Source organism: Boleophthalmus pectinirostris, unplaced genomic scaffold (genome assembly GCF_026225935.1).
Source record: "Boleophthalmus pectinirostris isolate CB_2022bp ecotype Guang Dong unplaced genomic scaffold, ASM2622593v1 HiC_scaffold_19, whole genome shotgun sequence".
NCBI classification, from domain to species: domain Eukaryota; kingdom Metazoa; phylum Chordata; class Actinopteri; order Gobiiformes; family Gobiidae; genus Boleophthalmus; species Boleophthalmus pectinirostris.
This window is the reverse complement of record NW_026571140.1, coordinates 22,193,088-22,211,746: the sequence shown is the minus strand read 5'-3', so window position 1 is coordinate 22,211,746 and position 18,659 is coordinate 22,193,088. Positions and strand designations below refer to the sequence as shown.

Sequence of the window (18,659 nt, the reverse complement as noted above, 5' to 3'; positions counted from 1 at the left end):
TAGTAGAAATGCTCAGGATGACATGTCATTCCTAAACTGTCAGCTGCATGCCTTGTACCTTAAACGGTCATGGATGCCATTGTTATTCTGCCCACTGTTAGTTATTGTGTGGCCTGGCCTATCAAGCCTTGACAAAGTTGTGATGGTGGTGGAAATGTTGACAAAAAGCTGAGGTGGCATGCTGGTTAGAGCGATTAATGATACTGAGGGAGGTGTGTAATTATAATCGAATGCACATCCAGTCACATTTGGTTGCATTTTTTAGTCAGAAAGTCAGAATCATCTGAGAAAGTGTGTACATATCTTGTCCAATATTGAGAGAGTCTGAGATTCAGACAAGTGTTGTACCAGATTGCATTTTGAGGTCATTCAGTGTCCTATATACTCCTACTGCCGTGACGGCTTGACCACTTTATCTTCCAGTGGGAGGGGTTCAGTGAATATTCTCGACAGGTGTCTTGCTTGCACCTTTACTGCAAGTAAAAGTAGACAGGGACACTGTTGAGACTCTGACAAGAGAGTGGGAGTTGTCATGTCTAATATAGAAACGAAAGCGGCACTAGGACGCCTGTGTTCTTTTGCCAGCCTGTTATATGCCACTTAATTTTAAAAGTTACAGCTAAAAAAGGTCCTTAAAGAGATTATAGTCAGGTACTGTGATTTGGCGAACTGCAAAACACATGATGATGAAATGACTGTGTAGACAGCCTGACAGATGTGATCTTCATAGTTAAGCCCTATTAGAGTAAACAAAAACATTGTGTTGATGTTTTTCTTATATAGTTCAATTTATCTGTATATGGGGATGGTGACAGACTTTCACTATCTGTACATTATAAGCTTTCATTGTAAATTCATTTTTCATTTCATTTTATGTTTGTTTTTTAGAAGAGGATTGCTTTGATAGCTACTCCCGTATGATTTTAAAATACTTTTTGGCTGAAGGAGTGGTGTGTCAACATGAACTTTTCTTGGCATCGGCTCAGGATTCTCCAGATGGCATATTACAGGTATGTTTTTTGTATTTGTCTTGTCTTGTCTGTTTTGTGTGCACTACCTGTACATGTTCCTTTTATATATTTTAATCAGCTTTAATAAAGGATGTCCACTGCTGATGATGTACTTTTGCTGTGTTGTGATGGGAGAGTTTAGATTAGTTTATTTGTTTATATATCAGGGACAATTAGTATGTGAAAGTTTGAGTAGCATGCTGTAAAATTGTTGAAATGCTTCTTGATGCATTGTACTACTGAAAAAAGAATATAGTTCCAGAAACTGAGTGGCACTAAACATGCAGGAGGTGGACCTCTTTCCCACTGATTGATAGTGGTAGGGGTCACAGCCTCAACCTTTCTTTTACATTTCAAAGACATGTCGAGACAACAGGACTGTCTCTTAGAATGAGCAATATATGTAAAAGTACTATGTCCACTGCTTCATAGTATTAATCCATATATTATCATCATTGAAAGGAACTTCCATCTCCCATCGTGGATGATGTTGCTGTCCCTAGACCAGTGGAGCAACCGAGGCTGTCCTCTGAGCCTCAAGAGAGTTTGGATGCAATGAAGATTGCATGGCGCTATCAGAATCTTCCAAAAGTTCAGGTAATACAACACACCACGACTTTTGTATTTTGTATTGTTATTTTTCATAAATAAATAAATAAAAATTTATTACCTGATTTATATAAATAAAATGATGAAGACATGATTAGCCATTTGAATTTTATCCAACACTTCTATCAAAATTTACATGCTGCAATAACTTTCTTTGAGCTTAGGGTTGGGGATGTTAAGATTGTTTGATTAATCATTATTATTCAGGTCACAATATTATTGTAAGTAAGTAAAAAATAATAACATTGAATTTTTTTCATCTCGCTGTTTGTCATACTAACAAACATACAAAGTTTTCATTTAGAAATTTTGATTTCAGAAAGCTGCTCAATATAGAAGTAGTAATCATTTAGACAATGTGAATAATAGTGAACTAAGATTTCACTGTTGTGCCACTGTTGTGTCATTGTGTCAGTAATTGAATTGTGATCATAAAATGAGAAGAGAGATCATGAGATTCCTAGTTTGGGGTTTGCTTTGATTCTGCAACAGTTAACTTTTCATGTCATGACCAATCCATCAAATTTACCAAAGGCCTACCAAAAGTGCAGGGAACAATGGCTAATTTAAATATTTTTTTCTTTGTATAGTGGATGAATTAGGGGTAGGTGATATGCCAAAAAACTGAATCTTTACAGTTTTTTGGATTATCTTGATCACGATATTCAGGCGATATTCAAATCTCCAGCAAAGGCCCATATTTTGTTTTGGCCAATCTGCTGCCTAAAGAATATGCATAACGCTTTATTTGAACACTTCAAGGGTGCTCAAAGTTTTTTCCTCAGCAGGGTAAAATGAATGCATTAGTGGGTCGAAGGCCAAACCTAAAACCTAATGTTTGCCAAAAAAATAAAAAAGTTCTTCAACAAAGAAATGTATGATTAAATTTACTTTAAATATTAGGAAATAGGCAGAATAGTCCTTCGTCCCATCTTTTGACAGTCTTTTCAATACAAAATTTAATCCACTTTGTGTGTGAAGGGCTGAAGAAGGACTGTGAGTTTGTAGTGAATTTAAATAACAGAATTTGGGGGGGAAAAAAATCAAAATTAGACCTACGTATTGACCCAAAAATATCGAGAGTAACAGTTTTGCTGGATTCAAAACACTTAATAGTTTAATTTATAGACAATATACTTGTTATTCTAATCTTCTATATCTTCAGAACAACAATTACGATACTATAATTTTTTCCATATATTTCCCACCGTAGTCTGAATAATTTTCAATATGTTTTATGTGCTATCCAATATTGCAGTATTGCCATATGCCTTGTAAAATTGCATGATATTACAAGTTACCCTTATAAACAACTATTGCCTAGCCAGCCAATATACTTTCTTATCATATTCCATGTACCAATGGAGAAAATCAGCAAGTTTTCTTATATAATAAAATAGAAGGGGATCTGAAATAAAGTTTTCTAAATGCATTATATACTCACAATTCATATTCACACACACAGCAACTAACAGATATTTTAGTAGTCGACTAGTCACGATTATTGCTAATCTTTGCAGCTCTACACACACTGTTACAACAGAGGTGTTATGTAGGTCTATTTTCATGACATCTGCTTTTGTTATTGTCAGCGAGTCTGAAAGAACAGACCAGAGCTTTCTGGTTTTAGATTGGCAATTGTCCTCACACTAAATCCTTCAGCTTCTAAACTCCTTTGTGAAGTGAATGAGTTCTCAGCCTCTCCTTTCAGAGCTCCTCCAGATTACTCACACTTAGCTGGTGATAGGTAGGCTTTTCACTGCCCCCAACTCATATACGTATACACATGCACACACGCCTGAACCCCTGCTTAGCCTGGGAAACAACGGTACTCTGCAGTCTATGCAATGGCATGTCTGCTCGCTCAACCCTATGACCCAGACCTGTGCTTCTGTCTTCCCCCAAATCCCTGCCTTTCCCCCTGCTAGAGTCGGCAGGCCTACACCCTTTCTCCTGCTTTGAGGAGAGGTGACCCTTCCTACTACATCTCTACAGTCCCAGCACTTCTATAATCCATATCGCTATGTGGATTAACAGCACACAGTGCATCCCTGGGGATCCTTCCCTTTTTCTCTCTCCTTGGATACTTCTTTATATCTGTGTCCTTTCTTCACCTCTCCCCCTTACTCTGTAAAATCGTCTTTACAAACCTCTAGTAAGCCTCCAGCAGAGGATTTGCATCCCAAATTCAGCCTTAGAGTCACTGCTTACTTTCCCTTTACATACACCTCTGCTGACACAACCCACTGAGTCAGTGCCGATGAAGACGTCAGATCAAAGGTGAGGCCGTCGGGGCGGGGAAAGAACACTAAGCGGGTTGCCAGGCTCACAAAGAGAAGATGAGCGCCTGACCCCACTGCCCCGTTGACCCCCTCGTCCCGCCAGGAGAGGGACACACCAGGGGACCTAATCCAGATTAAGAGTAGATTAAGGGCCCCTTTAACAATGGAATCCCTAGTTTCACTGAGAGTGAAGAACTAAAACTCTCCCTCTCAGCTGCAGGAAAACATCCGCTTTCCCCAGCATCCTTGACACTTCTGCTTTCACAGCCAGAAGTGGATGTTTATGTTAAGAAATGATTAGAGAACACAATTATAGTGGTTATTTAACTTATATGATGCAGAAACGTAGCGGAATGACCCATAAACAATGCAATTGCATTTTCACAGAGATGGAACACACTCATTTAACTTTTTAGAAAAAAACAAATTAATACAGTGATTATCTCCTTAGTCCTTTTAACAAATATTAGTAGAATAGCAAATACATGTTTCTGTTTTATTCAGTATGCGCTTGACAGTGAATGCAGTTTGTTTGATCTCCCCAGAGCACTCTTACATCATCATCTCGGTTTGGCCACTATTATGATGTATCTAAGACAATGGAAGCAGAAATTCGCCAGGCAGCCAAGTGCCACCGCTTCTATCTGCCTGATCATTTCAACCAGACAGCGCCATCCCACAGGTACAATGACAAGGTATTAGCTCAGTATAAACAACCAGACACTCGCCCCGAAAGAGTGTTAAACAAATACAACCTTATGTCGTATAACTTACAGTTGTTTTGCACAAATATGGCATAATTTGCACTCATTTTCTGGCAGAGAACTTTGCATACATACCTGGGAAAATATGTACTGCAATTTTATATTATACTTTTTTATCTACTATTTTTGGGCCTTAAGAGTTTAACAGTTTACAAATAATAAATCATGTATGATACATAAATTGTCATGTTCTTCATGAGTGCCTAGTTTAACTTGCAGTCACTTGTCAATGACTTAAAACACTCACGCCTCTGTAAAGCTTGTGTATATATTTAAATAAGGGCTTGTTTGCTCAGTCCCTGTTTGATTTCTTCTGCGTCAAGTGTACTTAAGGTTCAAAGGTCATGCTGACTCTTTACTCTGAGTGTGCTGCTGAGCACACAAGGGCACACGAAGCTCACACTGTTTAAATACAGCAGTGAGGGGCACAGAGGAGGTGTGGGGCCTTTATACAACAACACTTCCTTTTTCATCAAACAAAAGAGCAGTGAGGCAAACAGATTAGTTATTTTCAGTTGTATAAGGAATTAAGCTTTCTTTAGAGTTTGATATGAGGTGAAGATAAAGTGCAGCTGTTCAAGGGGTGTGAGTGACATGCTCATACCGTCATTATGGCCCTAAGACCCCTGAAAGGGTTATAGATCTCATAGACGTTTTGACAGCAGGAAACTACACCTGCACTGCACTATTGTGCTCACAGGCTGTGTAACACTGGATTCTTCACACAAACCACACAGACTCCTGAGCAGGCTACTCCCCCTTACACGTGGCCATAGCCCCATGTTGATACCCTTGCTGTTAAATTGCACCATTTCACTTGAAGACATAATTGGCACAAATTGCTCTCTAGGTGATACAGATCCTGTTGTTTAAGACCATCTACCCCCTTTTGCCTCTTTTTTCTTGATTGAATGAAGTACAAGATAAAGACTCCTCTTGTATGATCATAGTTGGGTAACACTAAAGCTCCAAATCAATGCACCTAGACCTCATTGCTACCTGAATAAGTGATGCTCAGTAGGGTAGCTTAAACACATTGTGCTCCTACAATAGCTGCCAACGAGAGGAAACCTCCTGCCTAACTGCATGTCAAACCACCCCAATCCCCTGCCTCTGAGAGCAGGCATGGGCAGAGAGGCCAAGGAGGGTAGGTGTCCCTGTTTCACCAAACCTGCTGTATCATTAGCCACAGCAGGGTCAGGACGCACTATTGTTGCGCTGAATAACTGAAATAGAGTACATAGATCTACTTGGCGTAAGTGTAATCAAGACGAGTGGTGTATTACTGTTCTTTATGTAGGACTATTGATGTGTGACCAATCTGTGTATCAGCTTTTGCAGCATGGGGGTTGAATAGACACCTGACTAGTAGCCCAGTATGACTCTTTGCTAAGTGGTCATTACAATGGTGGGGAGTTTTTAAGAGCACAATTCTGTGTAAAAAGATAGGGTTAATGTTTTTTGTTGGCTATTTTGGAAACATTTGGATGTGCTCAATGTCTTATTCCAGATAAACTGCAAACTGCAGCTTTTTTATTGTAAATACTGAGCTTTTAATTGCCAATTCTCCTTTTTATTAGTGCCATATAAATGTTTGGGCATGCAGTTGTCTGACTGTCTAGGCACAATGAAATCCTTGGGGAGCTGACAAGAGAACCAGTCATGTTGTAATTTAATCAACCAAATAAATTAATTGGATCTCTTGATATGGATCTGTCTGCATCAGTGGCTCCAGAAAAGCACAGTCAGGAGGAACATGCTGCAGTCATAAAGGATTAGGTTACTGCCATGATGGGCTTGGCCCAGTTTGATCAAAATGGTCTCAATTACTGCACAGTTTTCATGTCCCCCCATGTCTCTGTTCTGGCTCTCCCTCTAGTCCAACGCTGGAGTCCTACTCAGCTTTGCTGAAGTCACTTCAAGAGGTCATTCAGAAGGAGGGCTTTGCAGTAGCGGCCTCATCGGTAAGAAACACAATGATCATGGTATTATTCAAAGCACTGTATCTTTTGATTATAAATACAGTGAAATATTTCTTCTTACTTAATCTTTTACATCTATTACTTCCTGTGTGTGATAATTCATGTTATCCCACAGTTGCTGTGTTTTATTCACCTAGATTCTGTGACCTCCCTGCTTGTCACCTGGAGCCACCTCTCCCCGTCACTCAGATCGAGGGTTTAACAGGCCTACCCCCCACCTCTCCTCCCCAAGCGCTGTCACTCACACGCCAGATTAACTGCTGACATCATTAAAGCAGTGTGGCCGCCTGACATACTGTTGGCACAGTCCAGGAATGCACAGAGCCACAGAGCCACATGGGCACTGGCACAAGAGAGCCTGATATGGATAATGCTTTTGATTTATTTTTATTGTCTCCTGCAGTAGAGTTAATCATGTCTAAATACAATATTTCCAATCGATGCATGTCCTGCCCCATGTTTAATAAGAAATACTTTGCTAAGGTGAGCCATAGGCTGTATGGCAGGTTGTTGGCAGGACTTAACCGGCACAGTCCCCTTGATTATTCTATAGGCTAGTTAAAACTGTTCACTTTGGCTTCTTTCTCTGATGTTTCCACAGCAACATGACCCCCTGCTGGACACCGGACATTATAACGCTCCACTAATATAATATTATTAGAACTGATGGCAAATGGTGTAGTGGACGATGGATCTTGTCTGAGAGCTCCTCCTTTGGAAACTTTGAGTCAGCTTTGAAAAAGTCACATGAACTGAACAATGGTGTTTATTTTTCTAAGATGCCTGTAACTCTGTTCCAGATCCAAACAAGGTCGGGCTTTTGTGAAACCTAGGGCGGTGATTTTGTGAGGGTTTAAAATGTAGAGAGCGATAACATAAGCAACAAACGAAATGGGCCAATTTTAAATCACTTTTTTTTTCTCCTAAAAATAAGTTCTAGGTTGTGTGTAAAGGCTCAAATTTTTACTGTGTTTTAACTGGTTTACTGGCTACTGTGTTTTAACTCAACTTACTATTCCAGTAATACATTATATTCTGAGTTTTGTTGTTGATTTCTTGTAGCGGGTTGGTACATTTCTGTCCACCCTTACTCAGGCCCCTTGGCTAAAGAGTGCCACTGTATTGCCAAGAATGTGCTGGGGTTTTCTGGGTGGCGGCCATATTGGAGGACAGTCTGACAGGTCCATTGTGTGTGTGTCAGATGGCCTCTGTGATTGGACAGTTGTGTCCAGTCACATTTAAGCTTGGTGTCCCAATTGTCTGCACAAGAGAGAATGGACAATTCCACTCAGAGTTCTGATTATTATCCAAAGAAATCACTTACTTGTGATAATCTTCACATCAATTGTGTTTAACTGGATCAGAATTTAATGCTGCTGTTTATTATCTCTGTGTATAAAATGGATGGCCTATGGGTGTATGCATAAATTATTTTTCATTTCAAAAATCATTGTTTTTTTTGTTTTTTTCAGGGAAAGTCAAGAAACATCCTCCGCATTGGACTTCAATCCCTTGGCTCATCTCTCTGGGGTGATGACCTGTGTTGCTGTGACAATCCAAAGCATACCCACGCCCTCACAACCTTTCTTTATGGTCTGCGAGCTTTGCTGAGGTCATCACTGGCAGTGGCTGTAGTTACTATGCCTTCACATCTTATTCAGGTAAGACAGTCAAAATCGGTATTATGCCGAGTATATGGACAAAATTCCATAATTTTATTAAAAACATTGCAATTACTTGGTTTTCAAAACTTCTAGACCATGTACATTACTATTTACTGAACATAACTATGAACTTACTTTAATAAGCCAAAGAATTTGCTTTTTTTTTTTAGCTTATAGTTGCTCCTTTAGGTTATGTGTTTTCAAAAGGGGTGGGGTGGAGGGGTCCTTGTGTGTCTGAGTCCAGTCTGAGTCCAGTCTGGCCTCTCAGTGTGAAGGTGGAGTCATCTGCTAAGGCATATGGCAGACCACAACCCTCCGCCAGACAGTAGTACATGAGCACAGAAACAGCTGAGGCTATCCACCTCTTTTTTTTGTCCTAATGTTGGACTTCTCTCATACAGATTCATGTATTTACAAACTGAGTTCCTTAGACATGCTCTGGTTGTAGTTCATTGTTGTTTTTTTGTATTGAAAAGGTAGAGAGTTTAACTCAGAGTTGTCAGCTGTGGTGGTAGAGTTCCCCCTGTCTTTTGTTGGCCTAGACCCCAAAGCCTTAATCTGCTCCCAACCTTCTGGATCAACCTAAAGAAAGAAGCAAATGAGAGACAGAAGGGAGGGGGTCAAATCAGATGTTGAAAGTTAGATCCAATACTGAGGTAATGAGAAACAGTTCATTAATAGAATGTAAAATGCACCTTTTTATCAATCTATCGCTGCAGTCGTCATGGAGACCAACTGAGGAAATTACCACTGTGTGACTCATCATGACTTGGCTTTATGTAATTAATAACGTTGTGCATGGGCTGTCTAGACTTGCAACAGTGAGCTAGCAGTGTCCACTCTGGACTCAATGTATTATTTAGGAGCTGTTGAAGCTGCACAACTCACTGAAAGCTCCTCACAGCAGCTCAGTGCCACAGCCCGTCTGAAACATTAATTAGTCTTGTCCTAGCTTCTTCCTCCTTTATCATACCAGAGCTCCTGCTACCACGCCCTTCACAACGAGTAAATGGATGTTAATCAAAAGCACACTTTCCTCATTCATTTCCTCTACTTACAGCTCTCCTGCTGCTTACATTTAGTGGTGTCATGACCACTGCACTTACTATGAAAACTGTGTCTTATGTAGCTCTGGCCATTATGTTATGTTTTGGGCTTTTGTTCTTCTAAACATCCTTTTGCCATTATTTTTTTTGTTTGTTTGTTTTGTTTTCATTTCAATTAAGTGTTTTAATAATAATTATTATTATATATAAATTTTAGCTTGCTGATGATAAAAATAAAAAAATGAAAATAAACAATTCAGCAAAATGTGATATTTGAATACACTGAAACTCAAATAATTATTGCACAATATTTTATTACTACTATATATTTTGGGGGCAGAAATGTCTGATATCTCTATTTTTACTGAAACCAGTGAATTAATATTTTTAACTGTGTGGTATGAATGTTGGTCAGTTTGTACTGAACTGGAAAGGTGGTGGCTTATAGTACCACATCAGTTGCCGCCACTGAAGATTTGGATTATTGAGAAGATTTTACCATGACAAGAAGAAAGCTAATGGAACACGAATATAAAGGCCTAAGGCTGTCTTATTTTTGCCTCTTATCAATAATGAACTTGCTACAGATGCCCCTTTTATCACCCCTTAAGTTTGTGCCAAATAAACACTGACCTTCAAATGCTCCCATAGTGCTCAACAGCTCTGTAGGTTTATGCAATAGTGCAAGTAAGCAACAACCACATTGTAACAAGAGTCTTGATTATATTCATATTTTATTGATGCATCATTATTTCATTGTAGCTGGAGACTGACCTCACGTACCCTATAAGTGCCTTGTCCTGACTAGAATGTGCATACTTTAAAAGTAGGACAAAAAAGCAAAGGAAGAAGAAAGAGTTGGGAAAAGACATGGAGGCATGAAAACTGCATTAGCCGGTGGCAGCCAACACAGGGAGAAGTATGTGAATGATTCAAGAGGCAAAACAGATTAATATTTCAGGCGCCCCCCCCACCCCCTTTTCTCAATGTCCCTCTATCTTTCCAATCCATTCCTCTCTGATTTGCCCTCTTTACAGTTACACATTACAACCTAACCAGTAGGGGGAGCTCTCCTCATCAAGCTTCTGCACAGTTCCTTTTCCATTAACAGTTTATTCTCAGTACAGGTTGTGATTCTGCAGCTTCACTTTGTGCTTTTACTTGTTGTCTTATGTTTTTTTCTTTTCTTGCAGTTTTGCAGTTATTATTATTTGCAGTTGTTATTTACAATACAGTTTACCCCTGAAATGTTCAATATCTGTGATTATAGTAAATACAATCAATTCAATCATGATTCAAATAATGAATGATAAAAAGGTGTTTTGTGTTTAATATATTAAATAATATAAAATTATAATAAATAAACACAGTTTTGTTTATTAGCAAAAACAGACCTTTCAGTACAGAAATTACTGTTTGATGGAGTAAAAAAATCTGTCTCTCTTTCATTTCCTCTGTAGTGATCTATGTGAACTACATGTCCATTACTTGACCTTTGTCACCTCTACCTGAGCCCTTTGCCCTTTGCCCTTTGTGTCTCAGCATCTCCTGAAAGCCCTGGACAGGAATGACCTGACCATAGGATGTGATGACCTAATTTAATTGCAACACTGATGTCTCATCGGGAGGTTTTTAATTACCTGCTCATGTTCCTCTCTTTGTCTATCTCTCCAACAGAACAGAGCATTAATGGGCAGGATAGCCAAGCTGTCCGACACCGTCATTGCACTGGAATCATTCAAAGGCTCTGAGAGGGAGACCAACCCACTCTATAAAGATTACCATGGTATGACCACACAAACATACATACACAGTGCATTAAGTTGCGGGGCTTGGGCTGTGGATGGAGGCAGGGCATCCCTCTCGCAGGCCAGGCTGTCAGTGCGAGTTAGCATGTTGCTGCTCAATCAGACGTGCTCCTCAGTAGACAGGCCGGGGGGTATTCAGCTGCCACGCCGTAGCCCTCTCCCTCCCTCTGTCCCTGGCTCCTCTCCTCCAGCACAGCCTCCCTCTCTCACCCTCAGCCCAGCGCCCATACCCCTGAGGCCCAGAGCAGACTAACACTGGGGAATCGATATCCTCACCATCACTCTCTCTTCCCCTCTGCTTCTATCGCTCCATCTCTCGCTCAATGTCTCCCTAACCAGCATGGGCTTCTAATAAATGTAGGCTAGGTTTTTAGGGACAAGACCAAATGAGGAAAAAGCCATAGGATGCTTTGGAAGGGGTCTTTATGTCTCCATGGGTTAGCCATTCATTTTTCTTATCATCCTCTCTCCTATCAGTTTAACTCTGCCTATGCATAAAGGTCAGTAGAACTAATCAAGTACTTTTAATCTTGCCTGTACTTTTTTTTTTTTTTTACCCCAACCTAATCTCTGTAATCACTTCCCCCCCAATCTATAAAAACAGGTTGTGCTTTTGAACAAATCAATTACGCTTAAGCACAGGATATTAAATATAATTTTTGCTCTTGTCAAAAATTGTTTGTTTTGTGAGATCAGCCAGAGGTTGGTTTGTGTAATACATTTGAATGTGTGTTAGTCATGAGTGCAAGCGCATCTGGTATGAACGTAGGCGTGCGTGAGGGGAGGCGCGTGCGTGAGTGTTTGCGGCGGCAGTTCGGGGCTGCTCAAAGCATGCTGGGAAGCCTGTCACTGCAAATCATGCAAGGGGAAATCACCCAAGTGCACAGAGGAGAGAGCCCAGCCCACCATCCCCCACTTTGTCTGTCTCTTTCTCTTCCTCCATCACTCCCTCCATCTCTTCTCCTCTATCCCACACTTATGCCAGCACACTTTTACCCCTCTTTTCCTGCTTTGTTCAAATCTAACTTTGTGGCAACCACTTGAAGGTGGCTTACCAGTTTTGTTGTTTGTTTCAGTAATTGTATGAGTGTTTAAATATATTATTATAATAATTATATAATATATAATATTATACCAGTAATAAAGATAATATTTTATCTACAGTTATTTACTCATTACTGTTTATGTGGAATATAAGTTGATGGTCAGGATCTATAATTTACTCTGATGCACTTTCAGTGTCCATGATTACATATTATTTCAGAGCCACAAGTGTTCTTAAAACAAGATTTTGAGTTTAACTTAAGCAGTAAATTCTTCTTCCATCTTAAAATGTATCTGTATTAGAGTGATATTGTTCTGTGTCCATCCAGGTCTGCTGCATGTACGACAAGTTCCTCATCTAAACTGTTTGGCCAGTCAATTCCCTGATCACAAGGACCTGGCTTTTAAGCTCAAGAGAAAACAATTCAGCATTGAGGTAATTTTTTTTCTTATTATTCTTATTTTTACATTTTGGAAATACATTTTGACCCGTACACTTTTCCATGTGATTGTTCCAAAATGACATACAAAATACTAAACGAGACAGACTAGAAACTGTTAACAGCACTTTATTTTTAATCTATGCAAAGGATTGAGTTTATGTTTTTTAACCTTCTCTGTTATCCATGTTGTGAGTTCTCTTTCCTGTGCAGTCAAAGGTGCATTCATTTTGACCGTGTCACCTCATCACTCTCACTCAGAGCAATCAATCTGTCAGTGAACAACCACCATGGAAGCAAATTAAGGGGCCCTCCTCTTAGCTTAGGCTCATGATTGGTTCTCATTACATTATCATTACCTTATCACACCCTCTGGTCCCTATGAGCTCTATTGTCTCAGTGAGGAGCTGAGGGGGAGGAATTACCCCTCTGCCGCCAATGCCCATAGTCAACCCTGCCAGGCTTTACCATCCTTTTTCTTCTGTGTCCCTCCCTCTTTCCTAAATAGGCCACTACAGTATAGATTTATAAGGCCCATAAATGTCAAGGTGGTTACCCTCAATGGTCTTTTAATGAGCCCTCTGTGTTGGCTAGGGCAGGGGCCATGGCCTGCAGCATCCATGCAACCTTGTGGGTCATGTATCCCAGCAGCCCATAGTTAAAACTAACCTTTGTCACTGGTCCTTATTTGGGCTGCTTTAAAAGATTTTACAGGGACCCCAATATTAGTTTTGGTGCTTAGCCTTAAAATGGTATCAAAGCACATGTGCTGCTTAAAGGAGCTATCCCAGATTTTTATTTATTTCTCAACTTTAACAGGCCCAAGTGGAGTTTTGTTATCACGGTGAACAACTATTATACTAACAGCGCACTTCTTGATTCTTAGACAATAAAAAGCTATATAGTCTAATTTTTAAAGTAAGATGCTAGAGCAAGACAAATCTTATTCAACTACATGGAAAACTAGTGTATAGCCACTTTAAGTCCATAGATGCACCTTTTAACACAAGTATGCATAGTATAAAGTTAATTGGAATGTCATGCTATGACTTGCTGTATAGTTAAGGGTATTTCCCAGAAAACATTGTATCACCACTACCTATCAAGTCAAAACCCAGATTAGTCATTCAAATGTAATTACTCCTGCTTTTTTTTTCTATTGTGCTCTCAGATCAGTGGCCATTCATCAAAGGTCCTATATTTCCTAAAATTTACTCTTGTGAGCCTTAAGTCATGTTATAATACTGTTACCTCCTCAAAAACATACTTGGAATAGTTTTTTGTTTCGTTTATAAATGTTTGAGTAACCCTGTATTATTAGTCTGTCTCCAAAGCTCAAAATGCTTTGTTCCACCTTGTGATGTAATGAAGCGGTAGCTTTCAAGTTAACAGCTACATTTGGCCTTTTGTTCAGTAGAGATGGGCAATTCTAGAACTGAAATGATCAAAATGATTCTAGTGAAGGTTTATGAAGTTTAAAAACAGAGTGGAGCACTTCCTGTATTAACACATTACATCACAAGGTGAAACAGAGTGTTTTCAGTTTGAGAAAGGAAGACAGCCTAAACATGCAGGATTCATGCACAAAATGTGTTAATGAAACAAAACACAACTCCAGGTATGTTTGTGATCTGGAAACAGCATCATATCATAGATCAGAAAATACGGTAATATGGGCCCTTTTAGGAAGCACCTGAAAAAGAGCAATTTTTCTTGGATATCAATATATTCACTAGTATTCTTCTGCATTTGTTTGCTGTCTGTGCACTTTACCTTGCTGTGTGACCGGCTGCTCAACTGTGACGGTGGCCCATTGATTGACATATGAGAGAGTGATAAGAATCTAAACCCAGTGTCTGACAGGCCACACCATCCCCGCTAATCACCTCATTTACTCAAGCTACAGGACTCTTCTGCCTGGGGCCACGCAATACAGCCCTCTCAGCATGCCAAACATATAGAGCCAGACTGGAAGACAAGTCCTTTACCTGCTGCTACCCTCCTCATCAATGTTGTTCTTTTAATATTGTGAAGCCTTAACTTGCTTGAATTGTAATGCATTCTGATGAATGACAGAAGACTGACAGGTGGGCTGCTACATATCAACCCCACTGCACATATAGTCACACTACTAACTAATTTCTTCAATACTTCACTCTTCACTCACATAACACATTACAGATTTGGTTGTAATACATATTTTTCTTCTCATTATTACTCTGTATTGTATGTGCTCTAAAGCAATCAATAACCATTTTACATTTGGGTTATGCGATAAGGTGACATCAGTGATGGCTGATATTTTTAAAGGTTCAAACTGCGGTTGATGAGTACTTATTAGCACAAAGCCTGCAGCCAGAATTAACCTGTAGCCTTTGTCTGAGCAGGTACGGAGCGTAGGTGTTTCTACAAGATTAACACATACTCATAGACACACAGCAACATGACTCTATTTTGTCATTCAGTTCATACCTTTGACACAGCTCACACACTGAATTAGGGTGATAGAGACTTTGTCAAGCACGCACCTTTGTGAGAACTGTCTTGCCTTCTCATATTAGGCCAAAATAGACTTCTTTTCATAGCTGCTTTGAGGATGAAACTGGGAAGAATGCTGGTGCTATGTAATTACATTAGTCTTACCTCTGTATGACCCTTTAAACTGACTGGCAATGTGCCCGCGGGGTTCTGGGGGGCATAGGCGGGTCATGAGGTCAAATACAGTATAAGACAAGGATTTGTCAAATTAGTCACCTCTTTAAAGAGCCAATTTAGAGGTGTCTATTGCATTGACAGCACTTCACTCCAAAGACTGTTGACTGTCTGCATGGTATTGGAGTCTAGATTTCACTTAGTTTATCCTAGGCTTAAAGTAACATATCACTGTGATAGTCAGGTCTCGGGCTGAAGGCCTCTTGTTGTTTGGACGATTAACTGCTTAATAATTTCACAGTCAGCTATTTTTATAATTAATTAATTTATATTATAGATATGTTGTATGGATAATAGTAACAAGATGAAAAAGTGGAGTTAAGTAGCTGGATTTTTGGAAATTCACTCCTCTGACCCTGCAGTCGTGTGCATGCAGTTTGGATCTGATACATATTCAGATCATAATTTTGAGAGCCTTTGCAGACACCACACGACTTTAAGTCAGTTGCTGCACATGGCATGTACATTTTTGAATTTTAACTTTAATCATTAAACAAGTATGGAATTGTTGGGGGCAGATGTGCCTGCTTTTTTATGTTACTGTAAGAGTTAAAACAGCATAAACTTGAGGATAACTGAATGTGTCTGAATGTAGTGCATAAGAACAAGTTTAATATTTCTTGGCATGTCCTCAAAACGTCTCTTAGCCACGCCTATGGCAGCGCCCTGTTGCAGCCTGTGGGTGCCGAGGGAAGGGTGTTAATGGACCTATGTGAGGAACTGAGCAAAGGCTGTGAGGGGAGGGGGGCACTGGTGAAGAGGAGCAGTTAAGTGATTCTCAGGTCAGGTCTAATTAAAATGAGGGCTTTTCCTCAGAGGCACTAAACCATCAAATGTAAAATGGAGAGAAATAAACACAGAGTTGGACAAGGCACAGTCCTGGGGCATCTTTTGTTTGTGCTTGACGCCTGTTTTTATGTGCTTCCATGTTACAGCGAACTTATCAATTCAAGAGTTGATTCAGTATTTTCAGTAATTCCTGATTCATATTTACCTGCCAAGAGAAAACAAAATGCATTTTCTGAACCTATAGCTGTCTTGACTTGTCGATATACTGCATTTGTGTTTCACAGCATTATCTTGAGAATTACAATCAGAGGTGAATGGACCTTTGGAATAAAAATTTCAGTAAATAATTTATACTTCCTCCCTCATCGCACACCGCTCTCTGTCGTGTTTTAGAATGAGGTGTGGTTAGAGTTAGTATGCGAATGTGAAAGAGAGTCAGAGAGGGCAGAGCAGGCAGTGGCACGCGATCAGACCCCTTAGCCGAACAATATTCGCAACATACATCAGATTCACATCAATTATTGAGAGGGTTTTCATCTATTCTGGAAATCTGCTTCTGTGGACTGTTTGCTGACTATTCGGTTTGTGAGGGAGGTTTTTGACTTATTTACAGATGTATGTGTTATGATATGACTCTGGCATTATATCTTCTGCTTCATATCAAATTAAACATATTTAGTTAAAATGTCAGAACCTGTGTAAGAGACAGGCATCATTTAGTACTGACACATTTTTTTTTTTACATCAGATATCTTGGTTCAGAATTTTAACTACTAGTTTAAAAAAATATATTATTAATAAAAAAAGATTTGTTGCTGTGTCCCCCAAAAGACAACCTCACTGATTGAAGTTTGAAAATTACTTCACTGTCATGTGAAAATACTGTGTATCGATAAATTCACTATAGAATATAGAAAAGAAAACATATTATTTCATACACTAAGGCAACAGACAATTCTTGCTGACTTTTTGGGGCTCTTAAGGTCTGAATATGTACTGTCCATGGCACCTTATCAGCACTGTGCCAAAACAATACTTACAGCTTGAGAATAGTAAAATAAACCAAACAGACTACATGCACCATTTTCTGCCATAGTGGCTAAAAACTTGTTGTACATGAGCCTGGTTGTGAAGCTGTTTGATCAATGAGCAGTGAACCTTTAACATTGTCCATGCTCTACTCTGCCCTGATCAGTCCTGACCGGCCACACTGGACTCAAACCTGATTAAAGTAGCACTATTTGTCTTCAGCTTGTATTAAAAGTACAAGTAAAGGGCTCTTTCTTCAGGCCACATTGCTTCTGTGAAGTCTTTGCTTATATAGAGACTGTATAAATGCATTCATATTTGTAACTGCATTACCATAATGATAGTGGCACAGAGTTATTGCCCAGGGTGCTAGGTTTGGGATTTTTGTTTGTAGTTTAATAGTTTCCCAAGTCGTGTAGCTAAAGTCACATGTGTCTGCAGAAAAAATGTGAAATTGCCATGTGGGCACAAACACTTCCATGGTCTGAGTGGTTCAAAGGTGGAATGTTGATCCGGAGCAGGAGCATCAGCCTCTGGAACGCTCTCTGCTTGGGTCCTAAAAATAACTTTCCCACACTCTCAATGCTCCATGTGCACAGGGTTCACAACATGGAGACTAGCTATGGATTTGTTTTTATTTTTCCAGACAAAATGCGATGAACAGTTTTTCATACACGTTTACCTGTATTTTAGGTAATTATCTCTAGTATCTCACAAAACTAGTATCTCACAAAACTAGACAGAATATCTTGGTATTTTATTTTATACGTTCTCTTGTCTGCAATTCCTATTTATGGTGACTTGATTTGTGCTTGTATTGTCTTTAATACTGCTATTGACTTTCATGGGTAACACATTGGTCAGCTGAAGTTGTTTTAAATGAGCTATATAAATAATTTAATTGAATGGTGTAGATTTAATAATTTTCCTTGTTCATTTTTGCACATTTATTATCCATAGCTGCTAAGTATGAGAAATGAGGTTGAATAATTTTAATGTGTAGGTTACTGTATGTATGTCTTCCAGCATTCATTATTTCATATGATTTTGTCAGAATCCCTGCCTGCCTATACAAATTACTGCTCTTTCTTTATTTGTCTTATCATTAAAGTGTTTGTTTCTGCCAATCACACGAATTACCTAACCCCTTCCGCTATGAAAAATGTGAGCGTATTAAAGGGAGTCCACCAGCAGTCTAGAGTTGTTCAAACAAGTGAGACACATTGAGCTGCTGTTGAATGTAACTACGTTCATGAATTTTGTGAGGGCAAGTGTCCTTCAGAGTTCACAGGTGGCTATTGAAAGGCTCAGCTATAAGATGGAGGATAGTTAGGACACATAGAGCTTTGAATGGATTTTAATTACCCTCTATAGTCAAAGCACAGGGGCATTGAGAGGACAACACTTCAAAAGGCAACTTTGAGGAGAAGATGCTTACAACTTATCAAAAAGGTTTATGGCACTCTACATAAGCCATACA

At 39.4% G+C, this 18,659-nt stretch overlaps 1 protein-coding gene across 2 annotated transcripts in view; it reads left to right on the top strand.

Annotated features, from left to right (window-relative positions):
- Positions 1-18,659, top strand: part of elp4 (elongator acetyltransferase complex subunit 4) — a 36,164-nt gene that overhangs the window by 2,577 nt on the left and 14,928 nt on the right. For both annotated transcript variants that reach the window (XM_020941533.2, XM_055154710.1), the window contains 7 exons: positions 889-1,010; positions 1,473-1,607; positions 4,447-4,583; positions 6,545-6,629; positions 8,120-8,308; positions 11,035-11,143; positions 12,539-12,645. In XM_020941533.2, the coding sequence (XP_020797192.1) occupies positions 889-1,010; positions 1,473-1,607; positions 4,447-4,583; positions 6,545-6,629; positions 8,120-8,308; positions 11,035-11,143; positions 12,539-12,645 (884 nt within the window). The remainder of the gene's footprint in view (positions 1-888; positions 1,011-1,472; positions 1,608-4,446; positions 4,584-6,544; positions 6,630-8,119; positions 8,309-11,034; positions 11,144-12,538; positions 12,646-18,659) is intronic.